At 35.8% G+C, this 23,459-nt stretch overlaps 1 protein-coding gene across 1 annotated transcript in view; it reads left to right on the top strand.

Moving 5' to 3' along the window:
* The window catches only part of LOC150097388 (protein phosphatase 1 regulatory subunit 21-like), a 505,584-nt gene that overhangs the window by 42,276 nt on the left and 439,849 nt on the right, over positions 1-23,459 (top strand). Inside the window, exon 4 of the mRNA XM_090407251.1 lies at positions 9,562-9,708. Coding sequence (XP_090263377.1) covers positions 9,562-9,708 — 147 coding nt within the window. The remainder of the gene's footprint in view (positions 1-9,561; positions 9,709-23,459) is intronic.

The raw sequence follows: 23,459 nt of genomic DNA, 5'->3' as shown, positions 1-23,459 counted from the left end.
TGCGTATTGAGGAGCATAAGAGAGACATCTCCTATAAAAGATCACATGCATCTGCGCTATCCAGTCATGTTCTTTTTTCTAATAACCCTTATGACAATCTACAGAGTCACTCAGTTTGCTGGGATTTATCCGAAAACATTTTTCGCTGTAGTGATGAGTTTGAAAGGAAAATCTTCCTTAATCCTGAACATTTGAACAGCAATTTGAGTTATAACATCCCTGATAGCCATACTGCAGTAGTTCAATACTAGTGCTCATGAGATCTTGCAAGCATGCATGCAACAAACAATAGCACGTTAGATAGAACGACTTGAAAAATACAACATTTTTGTGTCAATTATGTATTGCATTTTTTGCCTGTAATTCTCAGTTTTTTGTAACTTCAATTTTTTATTACTGTGTTCTACCTTTAGTGGATACCTGAAGAAGGCTGTAAAAGGCTGAAACTAGTTGTATCATTAAAATTTCGTATTTTATCTCAGTTTAAAGTCGTTTAAAATTTATTCTTTAATATATATATATATATATATATATATATATATATATATATATAAATACAGAGACAAGCTATATTACATTTCACACAGTATGCTAAAGAGACAATGATTTGATCAACGGTTATTCTACTGGCCTAACCTCTAGTGAAAATAAAATTAAAATAAATAAAATAACTACATTAAGACACTATATTCTATTTAAGACAACATCAGAGAGACATTCTTGCATATAGATAGTTTTATTGCAGCAAAAACGATGTCCTAATTTAACATGACAATTATTATATTAGATTTAAGATCCTGGATTATCTATGGTCCTATTTATAATTAACTCTTAGAGAGAAAGGTTATGTGGGTCAAATATGTGCCTTCCATATTCTTGGAATTTTTAGACCATCTTTATTGTTAAGATTAGGGTGGTTGATAAGAATTTTGCTTAAATTACATTCATGCGATGTTTTGGTGTTGATGTAAACAACAGGTGCTTTTCCAATCAATTCTATGTAAAGTGTTCAGGGAATGATCAGAAAGGCCAGCTTTACCATAGTTATTATATTTAATGTGTCGTTTATGTTTCTTTTTTCTGATAGGAATTGTGCGTCCTGTTTCCCCTATATAGGGCAAATTACAGATGCAATGAATACAGTATACATGGAATATTTTGAGCAATGTGCTCTAAGATTCCTCTCCTTTAAAACTGAAAGTCTGGCTTAGATTCATTGACAATATTTTTGCTATCTGGCTCCATGGCCACCAGACATTAGACACTTTCCTCCAACAAGCAACACAAAAGCATACAATTCACAATTGAGATTGTGAATTGTATGTTCTATATACAATTGTCATGTTAAATATACACTTGTCACATGACTTCCTTTTAGTGTCTTTCTACAAATACTCACCGATATATACACATAAACTCCCACCACCACCACCCAACACAAAAATTAGGTGTCATTAACGCAATAAAAAACAGGGCTTTGAAGATTTGCTCCAATGAACAAGCACTTAAAGATGAATTAAAAGCTATCAGCAATACCTTCCTAAAAATGGCTACAGCCAAAATATGATCAACAAAGTTCTTCACAAGACCTCACTTAAAAACAAAAATAAACTTGATTACAATAAAACTGTAACGATTCCATACATTAAAGGGTTATCAGACAAAATAAACAGAATACTACAGAAATACAACCTTAAAGCCACCTTTAAACCTCCTGCAAAATTAAAGAACTTACTCAACTCAACCAAGGATCCACTCTCTCTCTGCTGGCTCACCCTGGAGTATACCGTATTCACTGCACCTGCAATTTGCCCTATATAGGAGAAACAGGACGAACAATTCCTATCAGACAAAAGGAACATAAATGACACATTAAATATAATAAAAGCTGGCCTTTCTGATCATGCCCTGAACACTTTACATAGAATTGACTGGAAAACACCTGTTGTTTACATCATACCAAAACATGGTATGAACATAAATTTAAGAAGGCCTGTCAACCACCCTAATCTTAACAATAATGATGGTCTAAAAATCCCAAGAATATGCAAGGCGCATATTCTACTCACATAACCTTTCTTCCTAAGAGTTAATTATAAATAGGACCATAGTAATCCAGGATCTTAAATCTAATATAACAATTGTCATGTTAAATTAGGACATCATTTTTGCTGTAATAAAACTATTTATATGCAAGAATGTCTCTCTGATGTTGTCTTAAATAGAATATAGCCTTAATGTAGGTATTTAATTTAATTTTATTCATTTATTTATGTATTTTAATTTTATTTTCACTAGAGGTCAGGTCAGTGGAATAACTGTTGATCAAATCATTGTTTCTTTAGTATACTGTGTGAAATGTAATATAGCTTGTCTTTGTATATATATGTGTATACTCGAGAGCAGAATTGCTCTAGTCCACCTGAGAGGAAAACCACTCAATATCACCATCATACATGTTATGCCCCAACCACAGATCACGAGGACTCCGAATTAGTAGAGGAGTTTTATGGTCAACTTAATGCAACAATCACCAGAGTGAATAGAAAAGACCTTTTGATTGTATGGGGCGATTGGAATGCCAAAATTGGAACAGACATCGGCAAGGATTTTCTCCCATTTGTCGGACAGTATAGCTATGGGGAGACAAACGAAAGAGGTTTTGAATTGATCAATTTTGCCTCACAAAATGAACTTACCATTACTAACACTCTATTTCCCCATAAACCTTCCAGAAGATGGACATGGTAAAACACACAACCAAATTGACTTTATCCTTGTAAGCACAAGATTTAAAATCTCCATCAACCTCACGAGAACCAGATCATTTCCTGGAGCCGACATTGGCAGTGACCACAACATGGTCATCGCAACTATGAATATGAAAATGAGGGAAAGATTACCTACAAAATCTCTTCGTAAAAGAATATAGAAAAATTAAAGGATCCTCAAATAAATGCACTATATAAATACAAATTAAAACAAATTTTTGACACAAGCTTCAAGAAATATAATAGTATCGAATCTAAAACCAAATAGTTCTCACAAAAGATAACTGAGACGGGTGAAGAAAACATTGGATACAAAAGGAAAATAAATAAACCATGGATAACCAAAAATATTTTGGACCTGTGCAATGAAAGAAGATATTTGAATTCTCATATTAATAGCGGTGATAATAGAGAACAGTATAAAAATATTACTAAGATTATTAAAAAAGAAATCAAACATGCTAGAAACTTATGAATATTGGATGAATGCAAAAATATAGAAGAGGACTTAAATAAAAATAATTCTAAAAGTGCATTTCAAATTATCAATAAGTTAACCAAACCTTTTACTGCAATTAATTGGAGCAAAGAAGATGAAGATGGAACTCCTATCACGGATAACCAGAAAATAGTTGATAGATGGAAATGTTACGCAACCAAACTTTTTCAAAAAGACCCTCAACTGACTGATGATATTTTGGACGGAATTTTGCCAGGAGGTTCGGAGGAAGGAGATTACCCGATATTAAAAGAAGTTATTGCAGCAGAAGTGATGGTGTCACAGTGGAACTGATATGCGAAGGAGGTGACATCATCATAGACACCTTGCTAAATTTATTCCAGGACGTATGGAACACAGAGACTTGGCCTTCTGATTGGCGGACTTCTGTCCTTGTATCTATTCCTAAAAAGGGAGACAGCAATAAATGTAGTAACTATAGAACAATAAGCCTTATTAGTCATCCAAGCAAAATCCTGTTAAAAATACTATTGTCAAGAATCGAAAATAAAATAGAAAGCAGACTATCAGATGAACAAGCAGGTTTCCGGAAGTCCAGAAGTACAATTGACCATATTTTTACAATACACATACTAGACGAAAAATACATGGAACATAACAAAATAATCTGTTGCAACTTTTTAGACCTTCAAAAAGCTTTTGACTCAATATGGCATGAGGCATTATGGAAAATTTTAGAACATTATGGTATTGACAACAAAATCATTAGGATTATTAAATCTCTTTATTCCTCATCTGATATGAGAATTGAAATTAAAAATTACAGCAGTGAACCATTCCAGGCAGAACGGGGGGGGGAGAAGACAGGGATGCATCTTGTCCCCTCTTCTTTTTAATTGTTTTCTGGAATATGTCATAGATGAAGCTCTTTATGAATATGACACTGGAATAGTAGTTGACGCACTAAGAATAAATAACTTATGTTTTGCTGACGATATCGATCTTCTGGCAGAAAGTGAAGAAGGATTACAAGAGATAACCAGCCGTGTTTTCGGAACATTAAAAAAATATGGATTATACATAAACCTACAAAAAACAAAAACAATGATAACCTCAAAATCAGACATTGAATTCTTAAAGATACAAATTGGCAATAAGCAAATTGAGAATGTAAAGAAGTTCACTTATCTAGGAAGCATGGAGTCAAGATGGTTGTTCAAAAACTGACATTAAATACCAAATTGCTAAGGCAACCGTGGCCCTACAGAAGTTAAAACATTGTGGGGAGATAAGAGAATAGCAATCACAACTAGACTAAGACTAATTGACACCTTGGTGAATTCTGTCCTCTTGTATGGTTGTGAGGCCTGTACTTTATTGAAGGAAGAGAGGAGACTCCTGTCTTTCGAAATGAAAACTTACAGAAGACTTTTGAGAATTCCCTATACCTCACGAAACCAATGAAAATGTCCGAAAAACTGATTGATTCACTAGATGGGAGTAAAAGGGAAAATATTCTGACAGTCATCAGAAGAAAACAGATGAAATGGTTCGGACATGTGGAGAGGGCTAATGGCATTCCAAAGCAAGCACTAGAAGGAATCATTCCGGGATCAAGGGTTAGGGGGCGACCTCGATTAAAATTGACTGATAACATCAAAAAATGGACTAATTCCTCCCTTTCTCAACTGACATCAAGAACAAGAGACCGAAACGACTGGAGGAGGCTAACAAAGAGTATCACCTACCAGCCATGAATGACCCAACGGTTCATTTAGGACTACGGGAGAAGAAGACTCCAGATGATGACCTTAATATGAAGGTCGAAACTTCGGGATATTAAAATAATTATTTCTAGCATGGTTGTAGAGTCCATAATTTGTCTAAAATGAATGCTGAATGCTAAAATGAATCACCATGTAACACAAAGGAAGTATTCAATAAATCTTAAACAGATAATCCAAAATATATCTTTTGTAATTGCATTCCTAGTTTTGCATAATTTATTCTTGAAAGACATTGGCATTATTATAGTTGTTACTAATACATCAGTGCTACTAACAGTTAGGAAAATCTACGGGAGAAGAAGACTCCAGATGATGACCTTAATATGAAGGTCGAAACTTCGGGATATTAAAATAATTATTTCTAGCATGGTTGTAGAGTCCATAATTTGTCTAAAATGAATGCTGAATGCTAAAATGAATCACCATGTAACACAAAGGAAGTATTCAATAAATCTTAAACAGATAATCCAAAATATATCTTTTGTAATTGCATTCCTAGTTTTGCATAATTTATTCTTGAAAGACATTGGCATTATTATAGTTGTTACTAATACATCAGTGCTACTAACAATTAGGAAAATCTACGGGAGAAGAAGACTCCAGATGATGACCTTAATATGAAGGTCGAAACTTCGGGATATTAAAATAATTATTTCTAGCATGGTTGTAGAGTCCATAATTTGTCTAAAATGAATGCTGAATGCTAAAATGAATCACCATGTAACACAAAGGAAGTATTCAATAAATCTTAAACAGATAATCCAAAATATATCTTTTGTAATTGCATTCCTAGTTTTGCATAATTTATTCTTGAAAGACATTGGCATTATTATAGTTGTTACTAATACATCAGTGCTACTAACAGTTAGGAAAATTTGAATACAGAAGTTATTAACAAAGCTTATGGACAATCATCCTGTCTATTAGTTTAACATGTAAAATACGAAACCAATTAAGGAGAGATATAAAAGCTTTGGTAGCTTATGTGATTCAATGAGGTTCAGTAGTCTTAGTGAATAATGCAAGAATTTGGTATTTCTAAAAATTTAATGAAACTAAATTTTATTATTAATGTTTATGTTTTAGAGTATATTTTGCTATTTATTACAGAATACATCATCATCATCATCATCAAATTCCTGCCATGTACCCTCAAGGGGTGTACAGGATATGACAGTACTACATGAAAAAATTACATCATTACTAACTTCCTATCTACAATTTTCCTCCAAATCAGTCTGTTACTTGTCAAGACTCCAACATTATCAGATCTTATATTTCTATCGTCTAAGGCACTTTGTACCGTATCAATCCACCTATATCTTGGTCTTCCTCTGGGTCGTTTTCCTGCCAACCTGGCAGAGAACACTTGTTTTGCTAATATTTCCTCTCCCATTCTATTTAAGTGACCATACCATCTGAGATTAGCTCTGCTAACGCATTCCTGGATGCTGACAATGTCAAGTTCTTTCCTAATATCCTCATTTTTAATATGATATTGCCATTGATGCCATCTGTTCACGCCTCTAATCTTTCTCAGGACTCTCATATCTGCGGTCTCTAGTCTTTGGTCAAGTGTTTTACTTCTGACCCAGCTCTCAGCTCCATAAGTTAAAATTGGTTTGAACACAGTCTTGTATACAGCTAATTTAGTGTTCCGACTAATTTCTTTCTTATTCCATATGAATTTATTCAGTTGACTTCCCACGATACCAGCTTTGCTGATTCTGTTGTCTATTTCTATATTTAGTTTACCATCTTCAGTAAAAATTGTGCCTAAGTAGCTGAAATGTTTTACTTGTTCCACAGGTTCTCCATTCACAACACAGTTGACACTCAATGATTCTGCCTATTTTCATTGTCTTTGTCTTTTTATTGCTGACCTTCATACCATATCTATTACAACAGCTATTCAATTTAGTCAGAGAATCTTGCAGACTTGTAGCGGATTTATTTAGAAGTATAACATCATCCGCATAAAGCAAAGAGCTGACATTAACATCTCAGGTTTAATACCACATTCCTTCATAATGTGATCCATATAGATAATGAATAACAGAGGGGATAATGTACATCCTTGTCTCACACCAGATTTAACATTAAACCATCTTCCTGTACTTCCTTCAATTCTAATTGCTGACTCACAACTCAAATAAAGACTAAGTATTGCTTGATATAATGCCCCATTGACACCATATAACTGCAGCGTATTGAATAGCTTCTCTCTTGGAACCTTGTCATATGCCTTTTCCAAATCGACAAAACTTAAATACAGATCTTTGTTATATTCCCATGCTTTCTCGACTATTTGTCGTAAAGTGAAGATCTGATCCTGACAGCCACTATTTGGCCTGAATCCAGCTTGTTCTTCACCAAGCTTTTCTTCCACAATTCTTCTCAACCGTTTCTCAAGTATACTTGCATAGATCTTGCCAGGAACACTCAGTAGGGAAATACCTCTGTAATTCTCACATTCAGTTTTATTTCCCTTTTTATATATGGGTACTATGAGAGCTCTACTCCAATCATCGGGAATTCGTCCCTCTGTCCAGGCTTTCTGAACTATGCAGTGCAGCCACTGTAAGACTCTTATACCACCATACTTCAGCATTTCTGGTCGAATATCATCTACTCCTGCTGCCTTTCCACATTTCAAGCCTTTGATGGCTTTTTCTACTTCAAGTATGGATATGTATTCCTGACTGCATGCCTGGTCAGTGTTTTTTATCACTGTGCTGTCCTCACTGCTTGTTTCATTTAGCAGTTTTTCAAAGTAATTACTCCATACTTCAAGGATATCTTTTTCTCCTGTTTTCATTTCACCTTTATCATCTCTAATTCCTTTTACAGCACACTTTCCTCCATTCCTAAGCTTCTTCAACAACCTCCAGAATATTTTGCCACCTTCTTGATATTTATTTTCTATATTCTTGCCAAAGTCCTCCCATGACTTTTGTTTAGCTAGTTTTACACACTGTTTAGCTTTCTTACATTTGTCTCTGTATTCTGTAAGAGTAAAAGCTGACTTATTTGCCAGGAACTTTTGATATGCTTTCTTCTTTTCCTTCACTGCCTCTTTAACTTCCTGTGTCCACCAGGGAGTTCTGATTTTTTTATCTTTGCACACAACCTCACCACATGCCTCTCTGGCAGAATCAATCAATGTTTCCTTCAGAGTTTGCCACTGAATCTCCAAGGTTTGATTCCTGTTCTCAAACTCTTTCATTTTCTTTTCAATAATATTTCTGTATTTTAGTCTACAGTTTACATCTGAGAGCTGCTCAACTTTTATTCGCTTTAAAACTTTCTTACATGTTATTCTTTTCAATATGAAATTCAATTTTATCCTGCTCAAGACTAAATAGTGATCACTTCCAATTTCAAATCCTCTGTACACTCTGGTGTCCTGCACCAGGGAGAAAACATCACTATCAACAATAACATAGTCAATGAGACTTTTCTTATTCCTAGCCTCTTCTCTCCATGTGAATTTGTGCACATTTTTATGTTGGAACATGGTGTTAGTAATAACCAGTCCATGTCCTGAGCAGAAATCCAACAGATATTTGCCATTATTATTAGCTTTGCTCTTTTCTCCAAATTTTCCCAAAATATTTTTGTATGTCTCACAATCATTTCCTACTCTACTATTTAGATCCCCAACAAGGACCAACTTTTCCTTTTTCATTGTGTCAGTTGCTTTTTCTAAAGCCTCAAAAAATTCCTCCACTTCTACCTTAGTAGAACCTTCTGTGGGACCATAGGCACAAATAAGTCTCATTGTCCAGTTCCCCATTCTCATATTTGCCCACATTACTCTACTTGAGACTGACTGCCATTCAAGAAGATTAGCCTCGTATTTTGTGTTGAATACTATGGCTACTCCTTCTTTTCCTTGATTGTTATTGCCTGAATATAACATTTTGTATTTATTGCTCAGAAAGATCTCACCAGTTTTGGTCTTTTTTGTTTCAGTCACCCCTATTATGTCGATCTGGTACTTATCTAATTCCTCAGCTAGCTCCATTTCTTTGCCATTCAGGCTTCTTACGTTGATAGTACCGATCTTTAACTCTGGTGATGTTGAGTTGGGGTTTGTTTTCAGATTTGTTCCAGTAGCTGACTTTTCGCTGTTCGCCCTGGTTCCCTGGCGAAAACAACGGGGGCCTTGTTTAACCGGGCGACGCCCCAGCCGGCATGAAATTTTGTCATGTTGTACCATCATTTTTTATTTTGGTTTAACCAATAACAATACAATTTGGTCGGCTAAATCCCAAATTGCCAGCCCATCCTCGTTCGTTCAGTATCAAAGTAGATACCCAACAGGGTGCACCACGAGAAGGTGAGGATTGGACATTAGGTCAGAAGCCCTGGTCGGTTCTCCACATTCCTTTAAAGGCTATGTGGAGGTCTCCTCTCAGTTATACAGCTTTGACCCTTAAGCACCCCTACAGAATACATTAGTAACCTTATTAATATTTTGATAATCACTGATTAATCAATTTTTCATTTCTTTGCTATAAATTGTTTCATGTTTTCTTAGGAGGTCCTAAAGGATAAAGATCAGTCTGTTCGAAAACTTGAGCAAGAAGTAGAATGCCTAAATTTTAGAAATACACAACTCTCTAAGCGAGTAGCTATTCTTCAAGAAGATCTGGAAGCATGTGATGAGAAATTAAAGAAGCCAAAGGTTTTATTAATTTTTGTGTATTTATACATAATATATATGCATCTAATAATGTAAAAATTTAAGACTATAAAAACTAATAATGTTTCTCTAATACTTTACAATTGCTTGCTGTTCACAGTGAATTACATGACATTCTGCTATCTCAGACTAGAGCTTGGCTACGAGTATGAAATAATCAAATATCACAAGTGGGGGAACCCTAATTAAAGATGGAACTAAAGCTTGGCAGAAATTAATGACAGATCTGCCAGAGATTAAAGGGGAACTCTTCTACAATTTATCTTTTACAGGGTAACAAATGCAGCATGGTGTAGAAATTTATTACAGTTCACACAGTTTCACCTAAACAAAACTATATAATTACTACATTATTTGGTAGCTGATAAAATTGTAATCAGAAACTACATACGCTGTTCTGTAAGCAGTCTAGGTTTGCAGAAAAATGGATACAATGCAATATGGATTTTGTAGCCAATAAAGGGGATCATTGATCTATTTAGAAGTTATTTTGAACTTGTTTTCTGATGATGATGAGTGCATAGAAAATCATTTCAGAGGGGATGATAGTAGGGAATGGGTTTGGGTAAAAATATCTACATGCTGTTGTACAGCAGTTAAACATTTCTCTTCACTAGAATAGCTGTAAAGCACTGATGTTGCGTGCCCATTTTGGTTGACTTATCCAAACCACGCTACAAAATTCATGTCAATTTGAATGTATGATTGCATTTTTATTGATGTATGCAAGTTTCAAGAGTGCATAGTGCATCAGTGCTCATCTTAATTGGTCCAATGCAATTAATTATAGGATAACTTTGAATACTTTAATTTATCAATTAATTGTAACCAAATCTGCATAGAGTGGGAGACAACATGTTTGTTTTAAGATATATTAGAAAACAATAAAGAAGGAGAATGCTATATTTGGTTGGTATATTTAAATTACTCAAAGGTGTAAATCTACCCTATATATATAAGATGATAAACCTTTTTATGTCACGTTTTTTGAAACGTTTTAAAACTCAGGGGCTACCCTGAGTGTTGAGTCTTCAAAATTCAAGTCATCAGAATTCAAGGAGAACCGGCCTACTAGTCCGGAACTCGGGGGGAGATTGGGTGCCGTAGATGCTGGGGGGGGGCATAGCACCCCTAGTATGACAATAAATTTGGAAGAGGAAGATGAGGGTTACCTCCTTCGACTACAATTTGCAAAGGCTCTGGCAGAAAATGGGACATTCAGTAAATTGTCAGCACTGTTTCCCATTGTAACTATGGGAAAAACAGTTATAAATTACAATGGTACCTTGGTTTGTGAGCATAATTCATTCCGGAAATGTGCTTATAATCCAAAGCACTCATATATCAAAGCGAATTTCCCCATAAGAAATAATGGAAACTCAGATGATTCATTCCAAAACTCAAAAATATCATCATCATCATCATCATCAAATTCCTGCCATGTACCCTCAAGGGGTGTACAGGATATGACAGTACTACATGAAAAAATTACATCATTACTAACTTCCTATCTACAATTTTCCTCCAAATCAGTCTGTTACTTGTCAAGACTCCAACATTATCAGATCTTATATTTCTATCGTCTAAGGCACTTTGTACTGTATCAATCCACCTATATCTTGGTCTTCCTCTGGGTCGTTTTCCTGCCAACCTGGCAGAGAACACTTGTTTTGCTAATCTTTCTTTGCTCATTCTGTTTAAGTGACCATACCATCTGAGATTAGCTCTGCTAACGTATTCCTGGATGCTGACAATGTCAAGTTCTTTCCTAATATCCTCATTTTTAATATGATATTGCCATTGATGCCATCTGTTCACGCCTCTAATCTTTCTCAGGACTCTCATATCTGTGGTCTCTAGTCTTTGGTCAAGTGTTTTACTTCTGACCCAGCTCTCAGATCCATAAGTTAAAATTGGTTTGAACACAGTCCTGTATACAGCTAATTTAGTGTTCCGACTAATTTCTTTCTTATTCCATATGAATTTATTCAATTGACTTCCCACGATACCAGCTTTGCTGATTCTGTTGTCTATTTCTATATTTAGTTTACCATCTTCAGTAAAAATTGTGCCTAAGTAGCTGAAATGTTTTACTTGTTCCACAGGTTCTCCATTCACAACACAGTTGACATTTTCAATGATTCTGCCTATTTTCATTGTCTTTGTCTTTTTATTGCTGACCTTCATACCATATCTATTACAACAGCTATTCAATTTAGTCAGAGAATCTTGCAGACTTGTAGCGGATTTATTTAGAAGTATAACATCATCCGCATAAAGCAAAGAGCTGACATTAACATATCCAATTTTGATATCAGGTTTAATACCACTTTCCTTCATAATGTGATCCATATAGATAATGAATAACAGAGGGGATAATGTACATCCTTGTCTCACACCAGATTTAACATTAAACCATCTTCCTGTACTTCCTTCAATTCTAACTGCTGACTCACAACTCAAATAAAGACTAAGTATTGCTTGATATAATGCCCCATTGACACCATATAACTGCAGCGTATTGAATAGCTTCTCTCTTGGCACCTTGTCATATGCCTTTTCCAAATCGACAAAACTTAAATACAGATCTTTGTTATATTCCCATGCTTTGTCGACTATTTGTCGTAAAGTGAAGATCTGATCCTGACAGCCTCTATTTGGCCTGAATCCAGCTTGTTCTTCACCAAGCTTTTCTTCCACAATTCTTCTCAACCGTTTCTCAAGTATACTTGCATAGATCTTGCCAGGAACACTCAGTAGGGAAATACCTCTGTAATTCTCACATTCAGTTTTATTTCCCTTTTTATATATGGGTACTATGAGAGCTCTACTCCAATCATCGGGAATTCGTCCCTCTGTCCAGGCTTTCTGAACTATGCAGTGCAGCCACTGTAAGACTCTTATACCACCATACTTCAGCATTTCTGGTCGAATATCATCTACTCCTGCTGCCTTTCCACATTTCAAGCCTTTGATGGCTTTTTCTACTTCAAGTATGGATATGTATTCCTGACTGCATGCCTGGTCAGTGTTTTTTATCACTATGCTGTCATCACTGCTTGTTTCATTTAGCAGTTTTTCAAAGTAATTACTCCATACTTCAAGGATATCTTTTTCTCCTGTTTTCATTTCACCTTTATCATCTCTAATTCCTTTTACAGCACACTTTCCTCCATTCCTAAGCTTCTTCAACAACCTCCAGAATATTTTGCCACCTTCTTGATATTTATTTTCTATATTCTTGCCAAAGTCCTCCCATGACTTTTGTTTAGCTAGTTTTACACACTGTTTAGCTTTCTTACATTTGTCTCTGTATTCTGTAAGAGTAAAAGCTGACTTATTTGCCAGGAACTTTTGATATGCTTTCTTCTTTTCCTTCACTGCCTCTTTAACTTCCTGTGTCCACCAGGGAGTTCTGATTTTTTTATCTTTGCACACAACCTCACCACATGCCTCTCTGGCAGAATCAATCAATGTTTCCTTCAGAGTTTGCCACTGAATCTCCAAGGTTTGATTCCTGTTCTCAAACTCTTTCATTTTCTTTTCAATAATATTTCTGTATTTTAGTCTACAGTTTACATCTGAGAGCTGCTCAACTTTTATTCGCTTTAAAACTTTCTTACATGTTATTCTTTTCAATATGAAATTCAATTTTATCCTGCTCAAGACTAAATAGTGATCACTTCCAATTTCAAATCCTCTGTACACTCTGGTGTCCTGCACCAGGGAGAAAACATCACTATCAACAATAACATAGTCAATGAGACTTTTCTTATTCCTAGCCTCTTCTCTCCATGTGAATTTGTGCACATTTTTATGTTGGAACATGGTGTTAGTAATAACCAGTCCATGTCCTGAGCAGAAATCCAACAGATATTTGCCATTATTATTAGCTTTGCTCTTTTCTCCAAATTTTCCCAAAATATTTTTGTATGTCTCACAATCATTTCCTACTCTACTATTTAGATCCCCAACAAGGACCAACTTTTCCTTTTTCATTGTGTCAGTTGCTTTTTCTAAAGCCTCAAAAAATTCCTCCACTTCTACCTTAGTAGAACCTTCTGTGGGACCATAGGCACAAATAAGTCTCATTGTCCAGTTCCCCATTCTCATATTTGCCCACATTACTCTACTTGAGACTGACTGCCATTCAAGAAGATTAGCCTCGTATTTTGTGTTGAATACTATGGCTACTCCTTCTTTTCCTTGATTATTATTGCCTGAATATAACATTTTGTATTTATTGCTCAGAAAGATCTCACCAGTTTTGGTCTTTTTTGTTTCAGTCACCCCTATTATGTCGATCTGGTACTTATCTAATTCCTCAGCTAGCTCCATTTCTTTGCCATTCAGGCTTCTTACGTTGATAGTACCGATCTTTAACTCTGGTGATGTTGAGTTGGGGTTTGTTTTCAGATTTGTTCCAGTAGCTGACTTTTCGCTGTTCGCCCTGGTTCCCTGGCGAAAACAACGGGGGCCTTGTTTAACCGGGCGACGCCCCAGCCGGCATGAAATTTTGTCATGTTGTACCATCATTTTTTATTTTGGTTTAACCAATAAGAATACAATTTGGTCGGCTAAATCCCAAATTGCCAGCCCATCCTCGTTCGTTCAGTATCAAAGTAGATACCCAACAGGGTGCACCACGAGAAGGTGAGGATTGGACATTAGGTCAGAAGCCCTGGTCGGTTCTCCACATTCCTTTAAAGGCTATGTGGAGGTCTCCTCTCAGTTATATAGCTTTGACCCTTAAGCACCCCACTCAAAAATATTCATATAAAAATTATTAATACAAAATATATATACCTTCATATACCTTATATGTATACCTTTTTATATTTTTATTATTTAAATGTAATATACATAAAGTAATCAAATTTATTAATTACATTACAATTACATATTACAGTAATTGTATTGGGTAGGATGACTTTCATTGTCACTAATGGAATCACTGCTATCTGTTGACTCTTTTTCTTTTTGTGTGACGTTAACAAGGAACCTATCCAATGACACTTGCTTTTGCCTCCTTTTGAGGATTTCATGGAAATATGACATTGCATTGTCGTTAATCAGATTCATCGCTCGCACTGCCACAGCCTTATTCGGGTTTTGCTTTTCTACAAAATTTTGCACTGTTTCCCACATTTTACACACCTCCCTAATCTATTTTGAAGAGAGGGATGTCTCAGTCTTTTTCTCCTCCTCCTCAGACAAGATCTCCTCCATAACCTCTTGCTGTTGCTCGCGATACAGATCAATCAGTTCATCGGTGGTAAACTCCTGGTCATGTTCCTCCACCAGCTCTTAAATGTCACCCTCATTCACCTCCAGTCCCATGGTATTCCCCAAGGACACAATTTCATCGACAACTGGCAGCTCCTGTTCATGAGCAAACCCCTCGACGCAATCAGACCACAGTTTTCTCCAAGCAGAATTAAGGGTTCTCTTGGTGACCCCATCCCAGGCTTTATCGATGATCTTGATGCAGTTTACGATTGGAAATGATTTTTCCACAACTCTCAGAGGGTAAAGTTAGTTCCTTCGGTCACCTCGAAGCATTGCTGAAATAGTGCCTTGGTGTAAAGCTTTTTAAAATTCGAAATGACCTGCTGATCCATGAGCTGGAGTAATGGAGTAGTGTTGGGAGGAAGGAACTTGATCTTAATGAACTCAAATTCTTCCGGTAAGTTCCTCAAGGCCTGGAGGATGAGCAGGAGCATTATCCATAACCAGCAAGACTTTGAGTGGCAATTTTTTTTCCAAAAGGTATTTCTTCACTGCAGGACCGAAGACTTCATTAATCCACTCAATGAACAAGATACGAGTAACCCAAGCCTTGCTGTTGGACCTCCACATAACGTTTAACTGGCTCTTCTGCACCTTGCATTTCTTGAAGGCTCGTGGATTCCCAGAATGATACATGAGCAAGGGCTTGACTTTGAAATCACCGCTTGCATTAGCACACAGAAAGAGGGTGAGACGGTCTTTCATGGGCTTGTGACCGAGCATTGCATTCTCTTCTACTGTAATGTAGGTCCTCTTTGGCATCTTTTTCCAAAAAAGCCCCATCTCATCGCAATTAAAAACTTGCTGCGGCAGGTAACACTCAGAAACCACGAGCTTCTGGAAATTGGCAACGAACGCCTCAGCTGCCTTTGCGTCCGAACTCGCAGCCTCTCCGTGCCTCACAACACTGTGGATGCCACTTCTCCTCTTAAAGTTATCAAACCATCGCCTGCTCGCCTTGAAGCCTTCTTCGTTTTCTGTAGACGTACCTGGCAGTTTACTTACAAGGTCGGCGTACAAGGCCTTTGCCTTCTCACAGATCAAGTTCTCGGTCACAGTATCACCTGCTAGTTGCTTCTCATTTATCCACACCAAAAGCAACTTTTCTGCATCTTCCAGAATACGTGGCCGTTGCTTTGATACTCTCGTGACTCCTTTTGCTACATCTATCCTCCTCCTTAGTTCTTCTTTGCTTTGATACTCTCGTGACTCCTTTTGCTACATCTATTCCCCTCCTTTCTTCTTCAATACTGTGCAAATTGTTGACATAGACTTCTTATAAAATCTTGCGATGGCGGCCACTTGCATGCCTTTTTCGTGCTTCCCGATGATTTCCTTCTTAACTTCCACCGTAATCAACTCCTTTTTACCGCCTTCCTTTTCAACCCTTTTCTTCATTGGGGCCATTGTCGTAGTACAGTTAATAAATTACAGTCACTACATTTTGACACAAAATAAAAAAATGCTTTGTGCACACACACATGGTCACAACGCTAGCATGAATGTTGACTATACGAATGAGGTATGCCGACTGAGACCGAGCATGCGAGACGATTACCCACAATCCCGAGCGGCTTGTGATCATGTGACACTCAGCAGACAAAGTGTATAGGTAATACTCGTATTGCAAGACCTCGTTCGTTTATCAAGTTAAAATTTATTAAAAATTTTTGCTCGTCTTGCAAAACACTCGCAGACCAAGTTACTCGCAATCCATGGTACCACTGTATTTATAAAAAAAAAGTATGTATTAAAAACTTATCTATATCGGTGTCCTAAGCAGTCAGTTCACACTTCACAAATGCAAAATAGATGAAACTCTTCTTCTTAAGTTGCTTCTCCAATTTGGAGGCTAGCAATCATGGTACGCCAGAGTACCCACTCTGCCATTCTTTTGATCTCGTAATATCTCTTGCAACTCGGAAAATAAAAAAAAAAAACAGCAACTCATGACAAATGACAATGTTTAGTTGGATTGGTTGACACAATAACCAATGCCAGCCACTGATTTCTGGGTGGTTTAAAACCACTGGAACACTATGAATTTGATCCTCTGTGCCATCTGTATGTCTTCGATGGGCTCAAAGGTATCTGTATTTGTGACCACACACCCAGACTATTAATGCAAATGTGAGGCAATGTTTGCATGAGGAAAAGTGTCCTCCTCATGAAGCATTAGTATATTGTATTTAATTTTAGGAATCATGCAAAGCCAGGAAACAATTAGTTGAGTCTTTAACAGGAACAAATACAAAAATGTGATATTGGTGATATTGCTATTCCGTGAGTGTGCACCGCACATCCTGAATATATTCCCCTGCTGTAAAGCATTTTCCAAGTTTGAAGGTGGCAACATGATAGTCCATAGGTGACACTGAACTCAAGACCAAGGAGGTCTGACTGGAGTCTCTTGAGAAGGCCAGTTACATCATCTCACTGTCAAACACAAGAGAATCTCTGCTTAGAGATGCAAGCAATCCCATAAATGCTGTCATGATATTTAGAGAAGTTATATGTCTTGAATTTTCATGGAAGAGTGCAGTTCACACATTTTTGACAACAACAACAACAACAAATACACAATGTTGATTGGCATTAGTCATGGCATACGGGATCTGGATTGAGGAGTGAAAATAAACTATCATATCATAATAAAATCAGTCCTGAGGGGGGTGACAAGTTGCACTACTTGCTTTCTTACTTTGATGGATATGGTTGGTTATTATTATTACTACCAGAGACCTCCAAAGAGTTAGGGACTCATCAAAAGAGACCATGTATTACCCACACCAGATGTCATATCTTTTATTGAATTCATTCACATTACTTGCACTCACTACCTCCAAAGGCAAGCCATTTCAATTTGACACTGCTGTGGAAGAAAAAATTAGCTCTCATCCCTTTTTGTCTGCATTCATTCTCACTTTTCATGGATGCCTTCTCTCTCCACCCTCTATAAAATGAAAAATTCTGTCTACTGGTATCCTATATGATTTTTCAAAAGTTTGTAGAGTTTTATCATATCAACCTCTTTTTACTGTTTGCTAGTGTCTGCAGTCTGCAAATTCTCAGTGTGTCCTTATAATCTACATTTCACAATCATGATATTATTTTTAATGCTCTCTTGCCCTCACTGTATGTGTTTCATTTGAACGTTGCAATTGCATTTGCATTCATTGCTATATGGCTCTGAATTTCAATTTCTTATCTACTAAAACTCCAAGATCCCTAATGTGATCAGTTTCTTCTAGTATAATTTCACCAATATAATTGCCATTCTGCTGCAAGTGATGCATGTCAGTTGCATTCTGATTACCTCTTCTATCTTTGCATCATCAGCAAAGAGTTGTTTCTTTTCAAATCCTTTCCATGTCATCAATGTAAAAATTGAATAATAATGAACCAACGACTGATCCCAAGGGTATACCTATAGTTAACTTAAATCTTACAAACTTATCCCCCCCCCCAACACAACACTTTTTGATATCTGTCAGTCAGCCATATCCTTATCTAAACTGATAGTTTTTAATCCAATCCCATATTCTCCAACTTATGCAACAGCTTTCCATTCTTTCTCTCAAATTATCTGTGTCCAAGATTATCATGGTGTATCCATTCTCCTTTTCTAACTTAGTCATAACATTATAAAATATGAGCATGGTACTCATTTATGACCTTCCCTTAGTAAATCCATGCTGTTCATTGCAAAGTATAGATTCTCTGTCAACCCATTTCTATGTGTGAGTTCCTACCTACTTTTCCAGAATTTTCACCACCACTTCCACAAATGTGCAATGGGATTATCATACATTCTTTTCACTTCTGTAGAATCTTTGCTGTTCTGATACTCAAATTATACAGCCAGGTCAAAGGCACAGCCATTTCAGCTGGACACTCTTTTTTTAGTATCTATGCTGGTATCCCATCAGCCACTATTGACGAATTCGTATTCAGTTTGTGCAACAGCTCTGGTTCCTCCTTGTACACTTGAGTTTTTTTATCATTCAGGTAGAGGTAGCATTAAGCTCTAGGTTAATAGCTCTTGGAAAAATGGACATTCATTAGTTGAGCAGTCTATTCTGCATCTGCCACCTGCATATCATATGCATTCAGTAGTTATTCTTTTACATTCATTCTTTTTTTGACTTGCAACATAATGATAATTATTTTGGGTTGTATTTAGCTTGCGGAGCTAGTTTCTTTCATCCTCAGACTCAACTTTCTATACAATACTTGTATATCTTCTGGCCTGCACTATATAATTTTATAACTGAAGTCCATATGTACATAGTATTCCTTCCATATAATTATTTTTCTTAAGAATTTCTTGGTTAAAATAAAATTGCATATCCTTTTCACTTCTATCTATTCTTGGAGACACATTTCGATATTGCATCTTTTAAGTATTTTTTAATGCTTCTCATGCTCTGCCAATATCCTTCTCATCAAGCAACTAATACCATGGGATCCAACCTAATATTCTCCTCAGTTGATTATAATTTCCAGCTTTGTTGTTGAGCATGTGCTATTTTCTGAATGGAACATTCACATACCCAGCCACTTTACAGTTCAGTTGGTTACAGTACGATCACTGTAACCAACTGAAAGCACAGTGGGTGAAGTCTTTAACTGAAAACTGTCTGACACTACAGTGATGTCTAATGCTCTTTGGCCTCAAGTTTCTTCTGTCACATGCTGCTTGAAGAAGTTGTCTTGTAATACCTCAATAAGTTTAGCATCATTCTTCTCATGCTACCCATTGTGTTCAGATAATTAGTCACCCATGATGATTACTTGTTTGGTTCCCATCGGGTTGATTTAGCATTGCATTTTATTGTCACCAGCATCTTATCCTCTAGGTCTGTTTATCTGTAACAACACTAATCTACTATGTATTTGATCTTGTTGGATTCCATCTCATATCAGGTAGCTTCAAACTTGCTGCTACATTGATAATTGTATTAGCATTGCACTGATAACGTTCTATAACTGGACTCAAATCATCCATTATCATCAACAGTATAACCCCCATCTCCTCTCTCCTATGTTGTCTATCTATCTGTCTTAAAAATACTGTACTCTTGATATTCAATACCAGTTAGTATATCTGCCTCTGAGAGCCAGGTCTCTCTAATGCCTACAATCTGATGCCACAGCATATTCACCAAGGCAACTAACTGAAGCTTTTGTTCCTGATATGACTATCATTTGTGTATAGACATTTACCTACAGGCTTTTTTGTATACTTATCTCTGCAGTTTGTACGAACCAGCTGGACAACATGCAGATCTGTGATGACATCTATCTGATGCCTCACTTATGAAGACAGCTTTGCATAAGTCCAATTATGGATGATGCACAGAGATATTTTTATTTTCTATTTTTTTATCTGAATGTGTTAACTCAATTATGAAGTGTGGGGATGACATTGTAATGATGTGGGGTTGCTTCAGCTTGTCACAGTGCATGGTATCATGATTTTCTGGATCCTACACTGATGTTCTAGACATTTGTACATATACATTGTTGTGTCAATTTTATGGTATACCATATGCAGTCATACCTCGGTTAACATTACCTCTGGTAACGAAGCCTCGATATAACGAAATCCACAATTTCAAGCCCCATTTTATGTAAAAATATTAAAATTTTAAGGTCAACGCCCAGCAGTCATCCGATTGGCGAACAACGGCGACTCATCACATACTCCCAAGCTGTGGGTGTGTCTGTTTTAACAGTTTTGCACATCATCCGCTTAATTTAGTCATTGCTTACACTTTGTAGGGTGTGTGTTTCAGTGTGGTGCATTGTAATAAATGATGTATGTTCTCTGATAGCATTATTGTAGAAATGTTTCAAAAATGTTGACAAAGAGAATGTGAGAAATTTATTAAATGAAGGAGATGATGGTTTTCAGTGGAAGATTTAGAAAAACTTGTTAGCAATGAAGATGAAATTAAAGAAGTTATTACCAAAAAAGTGTTAACAATCAAAGATTTAAAAAGGTGCTTGAATGACATTGAAAATGTTTTAAATTTTTTCAATGAAAATGATCCTGATTTAGGAAGAAGTGTTTATTGTTAAGTGATCAGTGTTAAATGCAGTAAATCTGAATAGGCAATTTCAATTGTTAAATGAAAGAGAAAAAAAGCATAAAGAATCAACTTCAGATTCATATTTTAAAATGTTGTGATTTTCTCTTTGTTAGGTATGTAATATTGACTTTTTATTTAATAAAGCTTTTCTTTTTTCAAAAAAAAAGTCTTTCATTTTCTTAATGACGAACATATCCCTATTATGGCCATAATATTTTTACCTCTGAGAACGAAGTTTCTCTTAACAAAGTATTTCATGGAATGCATCCTCTTTGTTAATCAAGGTATGACTGTACTTTCTAACAAGAACATATCCTATGTTACAGATCAGTGATTGTAAATGTGGTTGGAAGAACACTGCATTGCAGTGGACAGTGCAGAGCCCTCTGAACTTGGTCTGCACGAGAAACTGGAATGCAGAATAAGAGCAAAACTAGTGGAGCTCTTTATTAACGGTACTAATGCTTTCAAGGAGGAGTGAATGTGGTAGTACCAGCTTTCTGATAAAAATTACAGTAATCTGCCATTTATCTGGCCTTCCAAACAACAATCCTTCAGTTAACTGATCTTTGTATATCAACTGACTTCTGGTACAGCACCGTGCAACTGCACTTCAATTATCTTTTCCAATTATCAGATGGTAAATTGCCTTCCCAGTGTTGTCAGATAAATGGTAGATTACCGTAATAAGAAAAATCTTCCATGATGCATTGAAGTAATTATCACAGCCCAAAGGCAGTGCATGTTATTAATTTCTGTCAGTTGTTTTTTTTTTTTTTTCATGTGTCCTGTGACTTTTGGTAGGATATTGTATCTCTCATAGTAGTGAGCAGAAGCTCTTATTTCAAGATTACTGTCCACTTTTGATCATTTTCACTGAGACTGGTGACAGTCCCTTCTAACTGGATGTGTTTGCAGTGGTTAAACCATTAAACCTGGAAGAAACCAAATTCATTGAATTAAGCGGAGAATTATATATATTTTTTAATTCTTGTTTACGACATAATGGGGGGCGGGGAAACATACAAGGAATTTTATCCATGTTTTGGAGAATGATTTCATCAAATGGGAGAATCAGTTATAACAAATATTATCTTTTATGCCAACGAGTGAAATAGATCATAGTATAATGGTGAAATAGATCATAGTATAATGGCTGTAATGTGATTTATTTGCATTTCAGCATGATTTGATCAAGTACCATATAAAACCTGCTGAATAATATGTACTAATGGATATTGAATGATTGATTGCTTAGTGATATAGGCAGGAAATTGTTTGACAGATAGATGACAAGAAGTAGTGTTTAAAGAGAAATCTTCCAAGATCTAGATGTTAACTAGCAAAGCCCCCTGAGACTCAGTTTTAGGACTATTGTTGTTTTACAGTATTCTTTAATATATTTAGATTCACTGTTAAGAGTAAACTTTATTTGCTAACATGATCATCAAAGATTGAAAGAATGGGCCAGGAAGTTGGGATTAAAATTAAATATGAACAAATGAAAGTTTATGCAATTTGGTTGCCTGAGTGGATAGTGAGTGGGTGTGCTGACATTTAGAGAATTCATGATAAGTTATGATAGATATTGACATTTGTAGAATGGAAGGACCTCCTGCTGTGAGTCTAGTGACCCCCATGGAGGACTTGAAATAATAATAGGATTTGGTTGGGTTCTAAATAACTCTTGCAGATTTTACCTAAGAGGTAAGAGCTGTAACTACCAAATTTGGTATGCAGTTTTCTCTTATCATGATTTAAAAGTTTTATTACCTGTGTATTGATTGTTTTTATTATTGAGAAATAATGCATTTTGATAATTGACATATCCTTATAAGTAATAGTAGATTTAGTTTTCTCATAATATATATTTTCTCATATTGCTTTATTGTTTTCTTTTAATATTTCTATACATTTTCTTATATATACACAAATATGCATATATTATGTATAATCATCCTCTAATAGTTATCTTGGCATTACATGTTATTTAAGACATGTAAGTGTCTTAAGCAATTTAGCAATCTTCATTAATAGTATTAATATTTCTATTTATAGTTTTTATCTTTCATGTCTTAACTCATAGCATTTATAGATATATATATATAAACTGGAACATTGGTGGCATTACCTTCCTTTTCTCCTGAGTGTTATTTTGCTTACCTTTAATTCTCAAGGCTCTTTTCTTTCTCAGATTATTGCTGGTCTTGCGATCAGGTATTATATGAGAAATAAAATAGCTTCTGCAGTTGCAGATTGTTTTTGAATCTTGCAGTACTATAAGGTACAGTACTTTTAATGTTTAGTGCTGTTTACTGTACAGCAGAAAAATATTTAGTTAATTAACAC

The sequence above is a fragment of the Typopeltis vanoorti genome, chromosome 17, assembly GCF_054136105.1.
Source record: "Typopeltis vanoorti isolate ZY-2024b chromosome 17, IOZ_Tvanoo_1.0, whole genome shotgun sequence".
Taxonomy (NCBI): domain Eukaryota; kingdom Metazoa; phylum Arthropoda; class Arachnida; order Uropygi; family Thelyphonidae; genus Typopeltis; species Typopeltis vanoorti.
This window is presented reverse-complemented; position numbering and strand designations above follow the sequence as displayed.